Source organism: Phascolarctos cinereus, unplaced genomic scaffold, assembly GCF_003287225.1.
Source record: "Phascolarctos cinereus isolate Bilbo 61053 unplaced genomic scaffold, phaCin_HiC Scaffold_5;HRSCAF=322, whole genome shotgun sequence".
In the NCBI taxonomy this organism is placed as follows: Eukaryota; Metazoa; Chordata; class Mammalia; order Diprotodontia; family Phascolarctidae; genus Phascolarctos; species Phascolarctos cinereus.
The window spans coordinates 223,944,721-223,961,923 of NW_027555958.1; the positions used below are offsets into that span (position 1 = coordinate 223,944,721).

At 34.8% G+C, this 17,203-nt stretch overlaps 1 protein-coding gene across 1 annotated transcript in view; it reads right to left on the bottom strand.

Moving 5' to 3' along the window:
* Positions 1–17,203, bottom strand: part of CD2AP (CD2 associated protein) — a 165,388-nt gene that overhangs the window by 130,489 nt on the left and 17,696 nt on the right. The window contains 1 exon segment of the mRNA XM_020993897.2: positions 1,396–1,556. Coding sequence (XP_020849556.1) covers positions 1,396–1,556 — 161 coding nt within the window.

Consider the following 17,203-nt stretch of genomic DNA (forward strand, 5'->3'; position numbering starts at 1 on the left):
TTCTTAATCTAGCAATATAGTAATCCTATCAAGAGGAAATGATAAAGTCTACCAGGCCTGGAGAAGGCTCATGCTGGCTCCTATGGACTTATTTTGCATTCTAAACGTTCACAAGTGATCCATTTAATAACCAACTGCAGAGGTGCTATAGAAATAGCACTGTGCTAGGAATCAAAAATACCCAAGTTCAAATTTGGCCTCAGAATAAAAGTATACATAGCATGGCTTTTATACACACGCGCGCGCGCACACACACACACACACACAATCTGGGTCAAATGGTAGCCTTCTGTAGTGGGAAGAAAGAAAAGGAGACATTTTGAAATTTAAAACGTAACAAAAATAAATAAATTTGATTGGGTTTTTTTTTTTAATCTGGCCTCAGACTTAGTAGCTGTATGACTGGGCAAATCACTTAACCTGTTTTGTTTTCCCCTCAACTGTAAAATAGGGACGATAAGAGCCCCTAAAATCCAAGAGTTGTTGTGAGGATCAAATGAGGTAACATTTTTAAATGGCTTAGGACAGTGCCTGGAATACAGTAGTCACTATAATTAATAATACTGAAACATTTCTGAATTTCATCAGCAGGTTCACTGGTCTATACTAGATTCTTATTTGAAAATCAAGACTTGAATATTTCAGTAGAAAAGAAATATGAAATACTGCAGTATTTGGGTTATATAAAATTATTTCAACTAACACCTTTTTTACAATTATTGTGAGCAACAAGAGTTCTTGTAGAAATACTGCTTTTTAATACAATGCTGATAAGTGTAAAAACTATCCCAAGGTTAAAAACAAAACAAAACAGATCAGCTCCCCTATAATGCAAAAAGCATATGACCAGGTACTTTCTCATCAAAAATAATAACAATATATAAAATCATGTCAATAGGAAATTTGGTGTAGTGAAGAGAGTGCTGAACTTGAGTTTGAATCCTGCCTCAAACACTTACGTAGCTAAGTGACACTGGGTAAATCATTTAACCTTTCTCAGCCTCAGTTCCCTCATCTGTAAAATGAGGATAATAGTATTTACCTTAACAGGGTTCTTATGAGGATCAAATGAAATAATATATGTAAAACACTGCAAAACTTAAAAGAGTTATAGAAACATTAGTCATCATTAAAGAATAATTGCTACATGGATAGAGACCAAAGAAAACATTTGTCACATGATATTATTCTTTATAAAGACATCATCATAGCAGATATACTAAGCATTGTTACTACTATTCATCACAAGAAAAAAACTCAGCTAAGTTAATAACCTACTCTGGTCTGACCTGTATTTTAAAAGATAACACCACAGAACTTTTTCTAGTATATTTTCTTAACATAAAGCTCCAAATTCCCAGAAGACATGGAAAAGGGTTATCAAAGACTACTTACCTTAACAAAATTATCAGGAAACATGCCCCTTTTTCCATTTAGTTCTCCTTCTAACCATCCTTCCTCTTCTAGTTTTTTCACATTTCTGATGACATCCCCAACTCGAATGGTCAATTCATCATCATGTACTGCATCATAGTCATATTCCACAATATAGTCAACTGAAAGAAGGAAAAAAGCAAATAACAACAACCAGCGATGATTTATAAAATAAGCAAAACACTAGATGCTAGATGAACTTACTACTTAATCACTAAGAAAATAAAATTTATTCCAATCATCTTAGAATTAGTAGCCCAACAAAAAGATCCTTTTGGAGGAATTTGAAGTCTCTAACCTATCAGAAATCCCTAATCTTTTTCTATTAGGGAAAATAAGTTTTGATTTTTATAAGCTTTTATTATTTTTTACTCGGCATGCGTGTGTTTGGTGAGGAAATGAGGGAATAAGTCTTTATGGTCCCCGTTAGCTCTGCTATGTGTTTTTTAAGAAATTGTTTTAATTTTCTTATAATTTACTAAAAAGAATATCGATCAACACAATTAGTGACTGCTCAAACTCTTTATGTCATTGTTAATAAAGTAAAGAACACAAATTACTTAAGAAAGAACTCTATTTGACAACTGATGAGAAAAACTGAAAAGTATATTGGCAGAAATTAGTTTTATCATATGCAACAATAAAGTTAAGATGGATATACAAACTTAACATAAAATGTTAACACCATAAAAAATTAGAAGAGAACTTTATCAGGTACACAGAGAAGAGAGCTGACCTGGAAGCCAAGAAGACCTGGAAGCAAGTCCAGCCTTTGATATATACTAGCTATGTGACCCTGGGCAAATTACTTAACCTCTCAGAACTCCAGGCAACTCTAAAAGTTGACAAAAAGAAAGACGCAGTTTCTCACCAGAGTTCTTATATCAAGGAAACGTAGCCTCTCTCTCAATCCAAAAACATTTGAGAAAATAACACAAATATTTAAGACCTATAACCATTCTCACAGATAAAGTGGTCAGAAGCTGTAATGTGTTTTATTTCATGTTTCTTTGTTTTTCTACTTCATTCTATAAATAAACAGTTCTCCAAAAAAGAATTATTGGTCTATTATGAAAGAATACTGCAAATCACTGCTAAGGGAAAAGTAAATCAAAACAATTCTAAGAGTTTACTTCACAGCCAGCAAACTGGAAAAGATAACAAAAGATGAAATTAGTCAGTGCTGGAGGAGCCATAAGATGTACACCTTAATACATAGCTTGTGAAAATGAATTGGTTTAACCACTCCGAAAAGCAATTTGTAAATGTGTTGGTTTCTTTTAAAGTAACAAAATAACCTTTGCCACTTCTACATATACACACTAAGGAGCTCAAAACCAGACAGGTCCTACATATAGTAGCGAATGGGATGTCCCAGTGAAGACTTCTCAGTGTAATTAAGGTAGTGAGTTCAGAAAGTAGGATAAGGTTAAGAACAGATTAGTGTCAGATCTTCTCTTTTTAGTGCCAAATATTAGCAGTTAAAATTTGTCTCATTGTTAAGCCCTGGCCTGCCTTCTGATCTTATCTTGATGCGCCTTTTGTCCCAAGTTCCGGAGAACCCCTAAACGTTCAAGTCCCCTTATCTCCCTTTGACAGGGTTTTATTCAGATGTCTTTCTGTTCCCAACATTATCTATTCAATCCCTGAGACCTCCCAAAAACAATTGTAAATTATCTTCCTAACTGCACATTTTTTATTGCTTCTTTGATATTATCTCAACAACTAAAAAATATAGATGTATACTATATCCTTTGTCCTATGTTGGAGTCTGGCATGTAAGATTGTTAGCTGAATTAATGGACAGCTGTGGGGGAGGAGGAATTTTTTTTATTATTTAAGCCAGCTTATGTGTCTATGTCCCTTGTCTCCTCTCATCAGAGCTTACTGATGGAGGGACACCCAAATCTCGAGATTTGAAATAATAATAATAATAATTATGGCTATAATAAATTAATTTTCTGTTTCTTCTTGGACACCTCTGTGTTTTGTTTTATTTTTAATTTGAGTGGCATCCCACACAGTAGGTAGAGTGGCAAAGAAATTCAGTAGACTCAAGTTCAAATACTACCATATTATGCCTATGGACCCTGGAAAAGTTGTAGCCCCAGTTCCCTTATCAGTAAAATTATAAATAAAAATAGCACCTGCGTCACAATTGTTATGTGAGGGTCAAATAAGGTAACATACATTAAAGTCCTTTGTAAAAAATCTTTTTCCCCCCACTTAATAATATTGTATTTTTTTCCAACTACATACAAAGAAAGTTTTCAACATTTAATTTTACAAGATTTTTGAGTTCAAATTTTTTTTTCTCCCTCCCTCTCCTCCCCCTGCCCTTTGCAAATCAAAGAATTATGAAAATACTGAGCAAATTGGTTCACGAATGTAATGTAATATTTCCAGGCCAGAAGAACAAAACACAATTCAGAAAAGCATGGAATGGCAAATGAACTGATTGAACTATTAAAGTAAAGCTATCAGAACCAGGAAAACCACAAACATATTACACAGCTACAAAAATGCACATGGAAAGAACAAAAAAACACCTACAACCAGGGTAGCCATTGGGATGTCCAGCAACCTGTGTGATGCATGTATAAATACAATGACCAAGTTTTGCATTAGAGATAGTTTAGAAAATACAATCCCTTCTCCTCTTTGTAAAGGTAGAAGTCTATGGTGTGAAATACCACCTATACTGTCAGTCACAAGTGATACGTAACTGACTTGCTAAATGGCCTTTTTTATCTTCTAAAAGAAAAAAATCCTTTTTACAAGTAATAGTATTCTGGGGAGGGAAAGGGAAGGAATATATTTGGCAATAAAATAAAAGGTATCTATAAAAATGGGATTACCTGACCAAAAAAATGAAATTCCAGTGCATAAAATGTAAAAACTTTTATTCATATACTCTAAATCTTCATAAGTTCCATATAAAGTTGGTTTTTGTTTGTTTGTTAAGAACAGATTAGTGTCATTCATTCCTATTCAATTATTCTCTTATATATGGGGTTCTCATGTCATGAGTCTCAGTCATGATCCTCTGGCAGTTTGGTGAAGCCTATGGACCATTTCTCAGAAAAATGTTTTTATATGCACAAAGTAAAACACATGGGATTACATAGGAAACTAATTATGTTGAAATTAAAAATGTATTTTTCCTCCAAGATCACTTAAGATTCCATGGACCCTAGATTATAGACAAGCTGAAGGAAAAGAAAAAGGACAACTTTACCTGGCAAAGCTGAAGGTAGAAAGGGAAAAGAATTAGATTAACTAGATATAAGAAAAAAACATTATGGTCATAATCATCATGTGCTATTACCTTCTGTTTCTTTTTTTCAAGAAAATTTTATCATATACATTTACATTATGTCTCCCATACTTATCTATTTTAATTTCATTGTAATATTTCATTAACCAGTATGTCACAATTTATTTGATCATTCCCCTACTGCAGGACCTTGTAAGTAAGGATTTTGTTATTTTTTAGATAGTAGGTCCCAGGATCTATGGCCAAAATAGATACTATTTCCCATGAATTATGGTTGAAAATAACTTCTGCGCAATCGCAGTGGAAATATAGGGGGTGACATAATGTAATAGTTACTACATTTGCACTGTGCTAGGTTATGACAATATTGCTAAAGTTAACCTGTGAGCTTAATGTTGGCAAATTGCCTTCTTTGTGTGCTTCTCAATAAATCAAGAGAATGCTGGTCAATAAATGAGGATTTTGGGAATGTGATAGTGTAATGCTGTGTCTGCCTCAACCAGCCCCCTTTAAGGGTTTGGGGGATTTAGAGGAGTACACCAGCTGGAATGCTTTGCTGTCTCGACTGGCCCCCATCAAGACATAGGGGTTGCTGCACCCCCCCCCGAGGCCCCCCACACCCCTGCCACCCCCTGCCACTCCTGAGAGAAGGATCATCAGGGAATGCTGTAGAAGTTGGTGGTCCCATTATCAGCAACCCTCTTGAGATGACTAGATTAAAGTAAGCTTATTTAACCCCTATGAAGCTGTCTTCCTGTCCTTCTGGCTGCCCAGACCAAGAGTGAACCTGTTAGAGGCTAGAGCCTAAAATACTGTAGTGCCTCCTGTGTTGTTACTTATGATACATACCTTTACACTGTCATTGCAAAAATCTAGAAGTAAGCAATACTGCTATGAAAATCTTTGAAAAGACAGCTCTTATGATTTTGATAATATAGTTTATTTTCCTATTACCTCAAAAAAATTCTAAAAGTTTACAATTCACCCAGCAATTAACACGTTTCCATACCTCATACAACAATAACGTTAATTGTTTTAACTGTTTTTAATTATTATTGCTAATTTGATAAGAGTGAAGTGGAAGCTTAAAGTTGTTTTAATTTGCATCTGTTTGGCAGGGAGGACAACAAAAATCAGAGGGATAAGGAAAGACTTCGTGTCAGTGGTGGTGCTTAGGCCCCATCTTGAATGAAGTCGGCTTCTATTCAATAGAGATGAAGATGAAACACAGGCTTTACAGGCACAGGGGTGAGGGACAGTGCAAAGTCACAGATAACAAGAGTCAGAGTGCAGTGTATAAGAGAAGAGAGAAGCCAGTTTGGCAGGATCACTTTTATGGGGAGTAATGTACAATGTACAGTAATACTGGAAAGACTGATTGGGGAGACAAGTTATGAAGGGTTTGATATACTTCATAAGCCTAATAAGAGTTTATATTTCATCCCAGAGACACAGGGAGCCAATGTAGTTTACTTTAAAAGGGAGTGACATGATCAAGTCTGGGCAGTTGTAAAAATGATGGACTGGAAGGGGGAAGTACTTGAGGCAGGAAGACCAATCAGGAGAACATTTTAATATCCAGGTAAGAGGTAATGCTGTGATTGCAGAGAAGGTGTCAGTTGTAAGAGATGTTGCAGAGGTAGAAAAAGCAGTATTTGGCAACCGAGAGGGTATGTGAGGCGAGGGAGAATGAGAAGTCAAAGATTATGGTTATGAACTGAATTACTGTAAGGATAGTGGTGCCTTTGACAAAACAGGAAAATTTGGAAGAAGAATAGGTTGAAAAGGGAGGAGGAGAAGAGAATGAATTCTGTTTTGGATATGATAAGCATAAGATATCTGTGGGGCACATCTACTTTAAAATAATGTAATAGGCAATTTATGGTTCTGGATAGGAGCTCAAGGGGTCTTGATCGATGGATATTTGCATAAAGATAACAAATTTACTGGAGCTAATGAGGTCACCAAGAGAATATAGAGAAAGGGGAGATATATATTGGTAGTCTCCCTAGAAGGATAAGTAACTCCTATCATCTCAAAGAAAAGGGCCTATAGGAAAGAATGGGTGAGGTAACAAAGTAAAAGACTAAAAACCAAGGGGAGGGAAAAAGGACAATCTCAATGCAGTGGTAGGAGGGGTTTCTACTATAGAATATTCCCACAGGGGAGAGACATATTCTATAATGAGACCTTAGTACAATCCTTCCCCAATAAATGAAGAAGCCTGACCACCCCAAAAGAATCAACACCAGTCCCTGAAAACCTTAACCAGATGCAGGCTCCTTTCCCTCTTGAAAATGTCTGGTTTTTCAACAAACACCTCAAACAAATCCGATTGTTAAAGATGACAAAAAGGAAATATGACAATTGTTGGAGGGGTCCTGGGAGAAAAGGAATACTAATTCCTTGTTGGTGCAGCAATGAATCCGTCCAACCATTCTGGAAAGCAATTTAAAACCATACCCAAAGACACTAAAATGAAGACAAAGAACAGGATCTATATCCACAAAAATACATATCATTTTTTCAACCAAGAACTAGAAACAAGATGCCTATCAAGTGGGGAATGGATGAACAAATTATAGTACACGAATGTAATAAAACAGCATTGTGTCCTAAAAAAATGACAAAAAGATTGGAGTAAGAAAAACTTCAGAAAAATAATACTGATGCACACTGAACTGAGCAGACCAAGATAATAATTTATACAGTGACTATGATAATAAAAAGAAAACAACTCCGAAAGGCTCAAGGACTCTGATGAATGCAAATACTTTCAAGTATAGCCAGTTCTTATTTATTCCTTCCTGGATCTAGTGTGGCCCTACCTGCTCCATGGCTCTGCAAGTGCCCCCACCCCCTCTAGACAGAGCAGTTCCAGTATCTGACCCTAACTGGCTAGAGAGTTAATTCTGCATAATGCAAATTTATGTAAAGCAAAAACTGCCTTATGCTGTTTTATTTGCTCCTCTTAATACTATAAGGTATTCTAGATAGGACATTGATAAACTTATTTTACGTTGAGGAAAACGGAAATCAGAGATTCAATGACTCTTAGAGGAAACGTACTTTACATGCTCCTAATTCCCTCCTTACAAGGGTTCTAGTTTCATGAAAACAAGAGAAGTGAAAAGTTTATTAGCATTGGCAAGAGTACAACCTAGACTAAATTACAAACTTCAATAATGAAAAGATGTCATACAACTGAAATAAGTAATATGTTCAAGGGAAATTCCAAAGCAAAATTTGTAACTAATTTTAAGTTTCAAAAATTCATAGACAGATATGGCAGTTTCCAGTCTGAAAATGATATGTACATTTGGGGATCAAACTACCCCCATCTTAGGAACAGGCAATGCTAATCACTAAAGATTGAGCAGTGAAAAGACAGGTGGCCTCATTTCAATGTGCTGTTTCATCAGCCATCAAGCTTTGAACTTTTTAATCTTACTATGATCCCATAGAGAACCCTGGACTTTTGTCAGAAACACTTTATGAGGGCAGCTAGGTGGTGCAGTGGATAGAGCATCGGCCCTGAAGTCAGGGGGACCTGAGTTCAAATGTGACCTCAGACCAAACAATTGACACTTATTAGCTGTGTGACCCTGGGCAAGTCACTTAACCCCAACTGCCATGCTATACATATTTGTAACAGATTTTGTATTACCTGCCTTCTCAGTAAGTGGGGAAGGGAAGAGGGAGAGAGAACTCAGAAATGAAAATAAAATAAAATTTAATTAAAAAAAATAAAAGATTCTTGGATGACAGACATATAATCTGCTGCCAAACCATAAGGATATTATTTGAAGAGGGAAAATGACATGTCAAAAAAAAAAAAGGACAATTTGTTCAATAACAGCAATAGTGTTAAAGATAATCAATCAGTTGTCTCTATATCCAATTTTCAGTTGGTGAAATGTGGTATATGAATGAGTATTATAAAGTGCTTTTTTGAAAGCTACCAAGGATTTCTTAATTGCCAAATTTAATGGTCTTTTCTCAATCCTCATCATTTCTGAACTCTCTGCAATATGCAACATGTTTGATCACCCTCTCTTTACTCTTGGATAGGATACTCTTTCCCTGTCTGACTGTTCTTTCTCAGTCTTCTCTGCTGGATCATAATTCACATCCCATTCCTTAACTGTGGATATACTCTAAGTGTCTATCACGAATCCTCTTCTCTCCTGGTAACCTCATATGGTTCTACAAGCTAAATTATCTCTACGTAGATGACAGCTAAATCCCATATACACACCCCTAGTTTCTCTTCTGCACTAGTCCCACATTACCAATTGCCTATTAAATACTTCAAATTATGTGCTCTTGAAGCATCTTAAACTCAGAATTTCTCCAAAAAAACTCATTCTCCAAACCCCCAAGCCCAATCCCTCTTACTCATCTTCCTTATTTCTACTAAGGGTATCATCATCCTTTTAGACATTCAGATGCACAGCACTGGATTCATCTACAACTCCTCACTCTGCCTAACCCACAAAAAGAGTTTTGGTGTCAATTCTAATTCCACATCTCTCATATGTATCCCATTCTTTCTACTAACACAGACAGCATCCTAGTTTAGGCCCTCATTGACTCCTTCCTTAACTACTAATTAATCTACCTGCCTCAAATCTACTCCCTTTCCAATCGATTCTCCACAAAGCTGCCAAAATGATATATTCCTAAAACACATTAACTCTTAGCCTAGAATCCTTTCTTTCATAATCTCTGCCTACCTGTTTTCCTGGCTTACTATGCAATATATCCCATTCTTTTATACAATTTGTCATTGAGCTTGTAAGATTTTGACACACATTCTTTAATTCACTATGAAAGCAAACATTTATCATTTTGGATATACTATATTTTTGACAGTCACTTATTTCCAAGTTTAACACTACAGATTTTTCAATGGGGCTTAAAAATCAGGCAAGCTATCACGCCACTGAAGCATCCCTTGGATAAATATCTTAATCTTTCATTACATGTAGCATGGTGCTTCATTCCATATCCATATGGGGATTTCTGTTCATGACTTCTTTTCTCTCCAGGCCCCACTCCTAACTTTCTAGACTTCTTTCTTCACTTAGCCACACAGCAGCCTTATCAACCTGGAACTTCACCCTGCCCCTTCCTATAATTGATCAGTTCCTCCCAGAACCTACATTTTATGGAAATTGATCTGGCTAACTATATTCACTCCTGCATTGCATTCTAGATTTATGATCCCATGATATTCCTATCAAGTGATCAAAAAGATAACTACTATCACCAAGTCACCAACATATGTTTATGTTTTGTTTGTGTTTTTAAATCTGATCAGGTCTGTTACTCTTATTTCCATAAAAAACAAAGTAACAATACCATTATTTATTCCAAGTAGGCTACATATGACCCTCAAATTAACCAGAGCTCAAAGCAGAAATGATGACCAAAATAGCTAGGAGTCAGAAATTACAAAAAAAAAAAATGTAATCAGTAAGAATTCACTACTCTGAGGAGAAAAGAAAAGTTGAACCACAAGTTATTAAAGCTCTAGAGACATAAAGCCCTGGAAAAAAGCTTCTGATATAGATGACAGTCACAAAATCTCTGAAAACCATTAAAATTATGTTCACAAGAGTAATAGAGGGCTTAAAGCTCCATAGAAAGTTCCTATTTCAGACATACGGCTCACCTTTCCAATTCTGTTTTATTTATAACTTGGAAGATCATTCTGTGTCCTAAGTGGGGAAAGTTGTTACAATACAGATCAAACACCAAATCAAGTGCAAATAAACTTCAAAGATGATGAGGTCCAAATTCTTTTAAATTTTACAATTATTTATCCAGTTAAAACTTGAAACTCTGTCCTAAACAACTTCATTAATATTTACAATATGCAGGCTTTTAATAAGTCTTTTAAGACTTGGTCACATGTTATAAAGGAACATTCCTCCACAACAGAGGTAACACCATCCCATGATGCCATCTCTTTAAGTCTACCTCTTACATTTATCCTTTTACACTTTAAGCTGATACAAAAAAAAAAACAGATGTCTAGAAGATACACTGAATTATCACTTGCAAATTTCACTGTAAAGCAATCAAACAAGTACTATTACTGCAGACCTCAAATCAAAGACTAAATGTTTTTGTTGTCACCATATGCCATAATGAGATAATGTTCTTTTTTATTCTTATATGTATATTCAAATGTTCTAAATATATTCATAATTCTATATATTCAAATCTCTATTTGGTTCATCTTCACAACTCTGAAGTAAACGAACTTCTATGGTGAAAAATGCTCATAAAAATATGAACTAAATCTAAATATTGTGTCCTATAAACTTTTATTGAAATTAAAATAAAACCTAGATCAAAACATTCTCTTTCTCTAGCCATAGAATAAAAAGTATTAATAGAGAAGTTGATAGCTCAACTTCCACCTGAATTCCCCCCCAAAACGTTTATCTTTTATTGTCAGTTACAAAATGAATCTAATAGTCCCAAAATATTCAGTTGTTTGAGAACGAACAGCACTACTGTTAATCAAAATTCCAAGTCCCACAGACATGAACATAACTATGATTATTGCAAAAATAACAATAATACAATAATAAGATAATGCAGGAATTTCAGCAACTCAGGTGAAAGGAAATCAGAAAAGTAATAATGGAAATGAACATTTCATTAACATTTACAAAACTGAATATAACATTTTTAGACTTTAAGACATTTTCAAGAAGTTCTATGAAAAAAGCATCTTAAGGGGCCCATGATACAGTTGCTATAGGCACAAAAAGTAAAAAATTTAGCACTGAACCTATCTTAGTGAGAAGAACAATGAACTTAAGAGTCAAAAGATTTTGAGGTATTAGTCTTTGCTCTAATTTCTACTCTAGCAAGTGATTTAACCTCTGAGCCCCAGTTTGCACTTGAGTAAAATGGGGAGAATACTTACACTATAATTCACAAAGCTTTGTAAAACCAAAAGTGATATCATAATATTACAACTACCCATAACATTCATCCTCCCTTCTAACACTGTGCTTTGACCATAAATGGAATTCATAAATGTTTGATGAATTGAATTCAATATAAATAAGTCTACACCTGAGGTCCTTTTACCTAAAACAAGGCCAGAATTGCTACCAACATCTTTGGGCTTGTTAAATATTTAAGCTCTTTGATAAGCAGCATTTCTTGCACATTCTCAAACAATGTATACTTTTCTGGTAGTTAGGCACTGCTGTAGAATCTAGCCAGTTCATTCTTAACATGGTAACATTCTATAACCATTTATTAAGCACCTACTCTATGCCTGGCACTGGGGCTACAAATGCAAAAATAAAAGAGTCTGACCAGATGATAAAAAGTTATCCTGTACAAACTGGTCATGCTAAAAATATATATATATATATATATATATATGTATATATAAAGAAATAAAAACAAAAACAAACCAAAAAAAACCTAATTTTTTTACAGGTCCTGTAATTTCAGTGGTATGGGAATTCTGGCGAGGAAAATACCTTCTGCCAATACAAATATACAACTATTTTTGCAAACTAAAAGTTGCCAGCAGCACTGAAAATTGAAGTGTATTCCCCAGTAACTCATAGGAAATATCTGCATCTGAAGTACACCTGAATCCAGGTCTTCCTGACTCCTATATCAACTCCCTCCTGACATACTGATTATATGAGCCTTAATCAAAATTAATTCCAAAAAATTTACATAATTTTAAACAGAAAAGTGGCTAATAATAACGAATATTTATAAAATTTTTGAAATTCTGGAAATGTCATAGCAACATAGATTAGAACTAAGAAAGGAAAAAAAAAAGAACTAAGATAGACCACGGAAGCCATCTAATTTTGCAGATGAAGAAACTGAAACCCAATATGTCAAGACCAGGATAAAAATCCAGGTCTTCTAACTACAGTACCCTTGAAAAGATGTGGATTTAGAGGTTTTATAGGGCTAGGTAGAGACTTGAGTTTTTCATCCTTAGGTAAATGAGCGTATTCTCAGCATGGTTTAAGACTGACAATATTGATAAATCAAAATAAATTAATAAAAATGTTTTTAAATAGACTGACAATATACAAATTGTTCTTTAAAAGTTGTATAAATTATAGGTATTTATAATTGCCTCCAGGACACAAGACTTTTATTTTCAATACTATAGCAAACTAAAGATCATAAAGTACAGCTAAAATTTGTTCAAAGACTCTAAAGAGGGGTAAAACACACACACACACACACACACACAACAGGGCTAATAATAACACTCAAGATACTGGTCTGCTTTTTTAAATCTGGTAGGCAAATTTTCTTTCACCATACCAGTATAACAGTTAAAATAAAATCAACTTTTTAACATATGATTCAATTTCCTTCTCTTTTATCAGTGAAGTTTCAAGACCAAAAAGACATAATCCAGGCAGCACATGGGGGAAAAAAAACTGTACTGACTTGAATCATAAGATTAACAAGAGTTGTATGGAATATAGGTCAACTCAAACATAAACAGGAATCCCCTCTATGACATGCACAGCAAGTAGCCAAAAAGCATCAATTAACAAGTAGAGAAAGCATCTTTTCACAGAGCAGGATATTTTTATGTCACTGTAGAAGATGGAGCACTAGATATGGGATAGCTGAGTTCAAATGCTAGGTGAGCTATTTAACATATCTGGGCCTTGGGCAAGTTACTTTACTGTCTCAGAGCTTCAATTACCTCATTTGTAGAATAAGACAGTTGGACCTAATATTCCCCAAAGTCCCTTGAAGCTCAATAAATCTAGGATCCTTTTTATGAACTCATACTGATTACTAAACTTATTTGAAAAGGCAATCCTGCGGATGTTCCTATCCAAGCTTTGAAAATGCAGTCTTCGGGGGCAGCTAGGTGGCACAGTGGATGGAGCACTGGCCCTGGAGTCAGGAGGACCTGAGTTCAAATCTGGCCTCAGACACATAATACTTTCTAGCTGTGTGACTCTGGGCAAGTTACTTAATCCCAACTGCCTCACTAAAAAAAAAAAAAAAAGAAAGAAAAAAAAGAAAATGCAGTCTTCTTATATTTCATATTCAAAATCATAGACCAATATCCCTAATGAACAATAATAATATATATTAAATAAAATTTTATCAGAGGCTAGAACAAGTTGTTTAAAAGATTATACATTATAACTTGGTTACTTTTATATCTGGTATATATTTATAGCAAGAATTCAGAGTTGGTTAACTCCAAGGAAAACTATGACCATAAGATGACCACATTAACAAGAAAACTAATTAAAAACATGACTGCTGAACAAGAATTACTGAAAAATCCAATATCTGTTTCTGTATTTAAAAAACACACACACACACACTGGAAAATAGGAATCAATGAACGGTTCTTAATTTTTTCCTTGATATTTCCTTAATACTAGCAATATCTAATTAAACATTATATGTAATAAAGAAAGGCTAGAAGATTTTCCAATAAGATCAGAGTATAAGCAAGGTTATCCATCATCAACACTATAATTAATATAGTTCTAGAATACAGTTAGGTGGTAGAGTAACTCCCTCCTCAGACACTACCTTAATGATCCAAGGAAAGAAATTTAACCTCTCAGCCTTGATTCCCTCACCTGTAAAATGGGGATAATAAGATCATCTACTTCACAGAGGCGTTCTGAAGATCAAATTAGATAAAAGCACTTTGCAAATCTTAAAGTGTTATATAAATGTTAGCTATTATTCTAGAAATGCTAGCTATAACAATAGCAACAAAAAAAGGAAATTGTAGAAAATACACAAAAAGAAGAAATAAAAATACCACTTTGGACAGATGATATGGTCTATCTAGAGAACCTGAGTCAAATAAGACTTTTCAGCACAGCTGAATAATATAAAATACACCCACAGAAATCATCAGCATTTCTGTATATTATCAACAAAATCCAACAGGAAGGAGAAATTCTATTCAAAATAACTAGACAATATATAAAATACTTAGTAATCTACATCAAGATACACAGCAACTGTACATATATATTTATGTTGCATTTTTATGCAACTACAAAACACTTTTTACAGAAATGAAGACCTAAGTAACTGGAGAAACATTAATTGCCCGTAGGCATGTCATTCCAATGTAATAAAAATAATACCGCCTATTCAGTATTGTACCAACTACAAAAGGATTACTTTATTGAGTCAGAAAAATATTAACAAAATTAAGCTAAAGGAACAAAAAGGTCAAGAATTTTATGGGAAATTTTTTTTTTGGCTAGGCATGGGGTTAAGTGACTTGCCCATGGTCACACAGCTAGTGTTATGTCTCTGAGGCCACATCTGAACTCAGGTCCTCCTGAATGCAGGGCCGGTGCTCTATCCACTGAACCACCTACTTGCCCCATGGGAAATAATTTTTAAAAAGTGGGAAGGGAGCCTAACAACACCAGAACTCAAGCTAGATTTATAAAGCAGTCAGTAATCATCAAAACTATTTAGTTCTGCTTTAAAAACTAAAGATATGATCAGTGGAATAGATTGTGCACATAACATACAAAAGCAAATGAACACAGCAGCAATGTTTAATAAATCCAAAGACCCCAACTACTGGGATAAGAACTCACTATTCAACAAAAACTGCCAGGAAAACTGAAAAGCAATCTGGAAGACATTAAGCAGATGTGTCTTATCATCTACAAAGATGAGCTCCAAATGGATACATGACAGACAGTTATCACAAACAAATTAGGAGCAAGGAAAATACCTTTCATAAACATAGAGGGGGGAAGAATTCTTAACCAAAAAGGGGATGAAGAGGATAAAATGGATGTCTGATTATCTAAAACTTAAAAGTTTTTGCACAAACAAAACCCAGGCAGTTAAAATGAGAAGAGAAACAGTAACTGGGGGGGGGGGGGGGAAATATCTGAAATAAACTTCTCTGCTAAAGGTTCCATTCCAAGATACATAAGGGAATGAATCAAATTTACAAGAACAAGAGCCATTACCCAACAGATAAACAGTCCAAGGATATAATAAGCAATTTTCAAAGGAAGAAATCTAAGTTAACAACCATCTGAAAAAATGTACCAAATCACTAACAACTAAAGAAATGCAAATGAAAGCAACCCCTAGGTTCCACCTGACAATCATGAAACAGTAAAGAAGACAAAAAAGGCAAATGACAATTGCTGGAAGGTTTACTGGAAAACAGGAATGCTAATAAGTACTGTTCATGAAGCTGTGTGATCAATCTAGCCATTCTGGAAAGCAGTTTACCCAAAATGTCACTCAACTGTGCATAACCCTTTGATCCAGTGATATCAGTTACAAGGTCTCTATCTCAAAGAAACAGGTATAAAAATACTTATATCAGCAGTTCCTTCTGTTATAGCAAAGAACTAGAAGAGAGTACTCAACAGTTGCGGAATGCCACACCCCCCAAAAAAACTATGGTATAAGAATGGATTACTATTACATCATAAAAAATTACATAAAGGATGGTTTTGGAGAAGCTTGGGAAGACTTGCAAGAACTAATACTGAGTGAAGCGAGAGGAACCAAGAGAACAACCTATACAACAATAGGACTGTAACAACTTTGAAACACTTAAGAGCTCTTCAATGTAATGATTAACCATGATTCCAGAGGACAGATTATAAAGCATGCTACCCACCTACTGACAGAGAGGTGATGGACTCTATTTGCATAAAATTTACATAAAATTTCTGGATACAATGTGGGAGGCTGTTTTGCTTGATTACATATTTGTTACAACAGTGGTTTTTAGTTTGTGTTTTATTTCTCAATAGAGAAGGGGAATGAGAATGGACTGAAGGATAGAGTTGCAGCAAAAAAAAGAGGGTCATTAAACATGTATATGAAAACACAGACAAGAACAGAAGGAGACTAGAAGGAATCATAGTCCAGCAGTACAGCTTTGAAATTTACAAGCTAAGTTTCATACTTTAAAAGAAAAGCAAGTTGTACATTCATAGTTTCATAGATTCATAGTTCCATGCAGAATTATCTTTCTGTTCTCCTTTGTAAATTCAAGTACTCAGCCGATGAGTAAGTTAAGAATTTTTTTTAAATGGGAAAAAAGCACAATAAATGAATGGCTATAATAAATAGGGTAATAAGTTTTGATGTACATAGTTATATATATCCACTGAAGTTCTCAAGCAATCCTTCCACAAAAATCTTTCTTCCAATGTCTCATCATGGCATGGAAGTCACAGGATTCCCAGAAGAACATCATCATAATACTTCACGATTGTAAAAAACTTCAAAAATCCATGCAGTTCCAACAAATACCTAATCAATATCCCAGGTAGAACATAGCAAACAAGTCATCAGCCAGCCTTCACTTGAAGGTCTCCAGTAAAGGCGAATCCACTACTCCCTACATTCTACTCTTGGATCACTCTACTTGTTAACAAGCTTATCCTCAGCTATAAAACTGTGCATACCTTTTGACCCAGCAATACCACC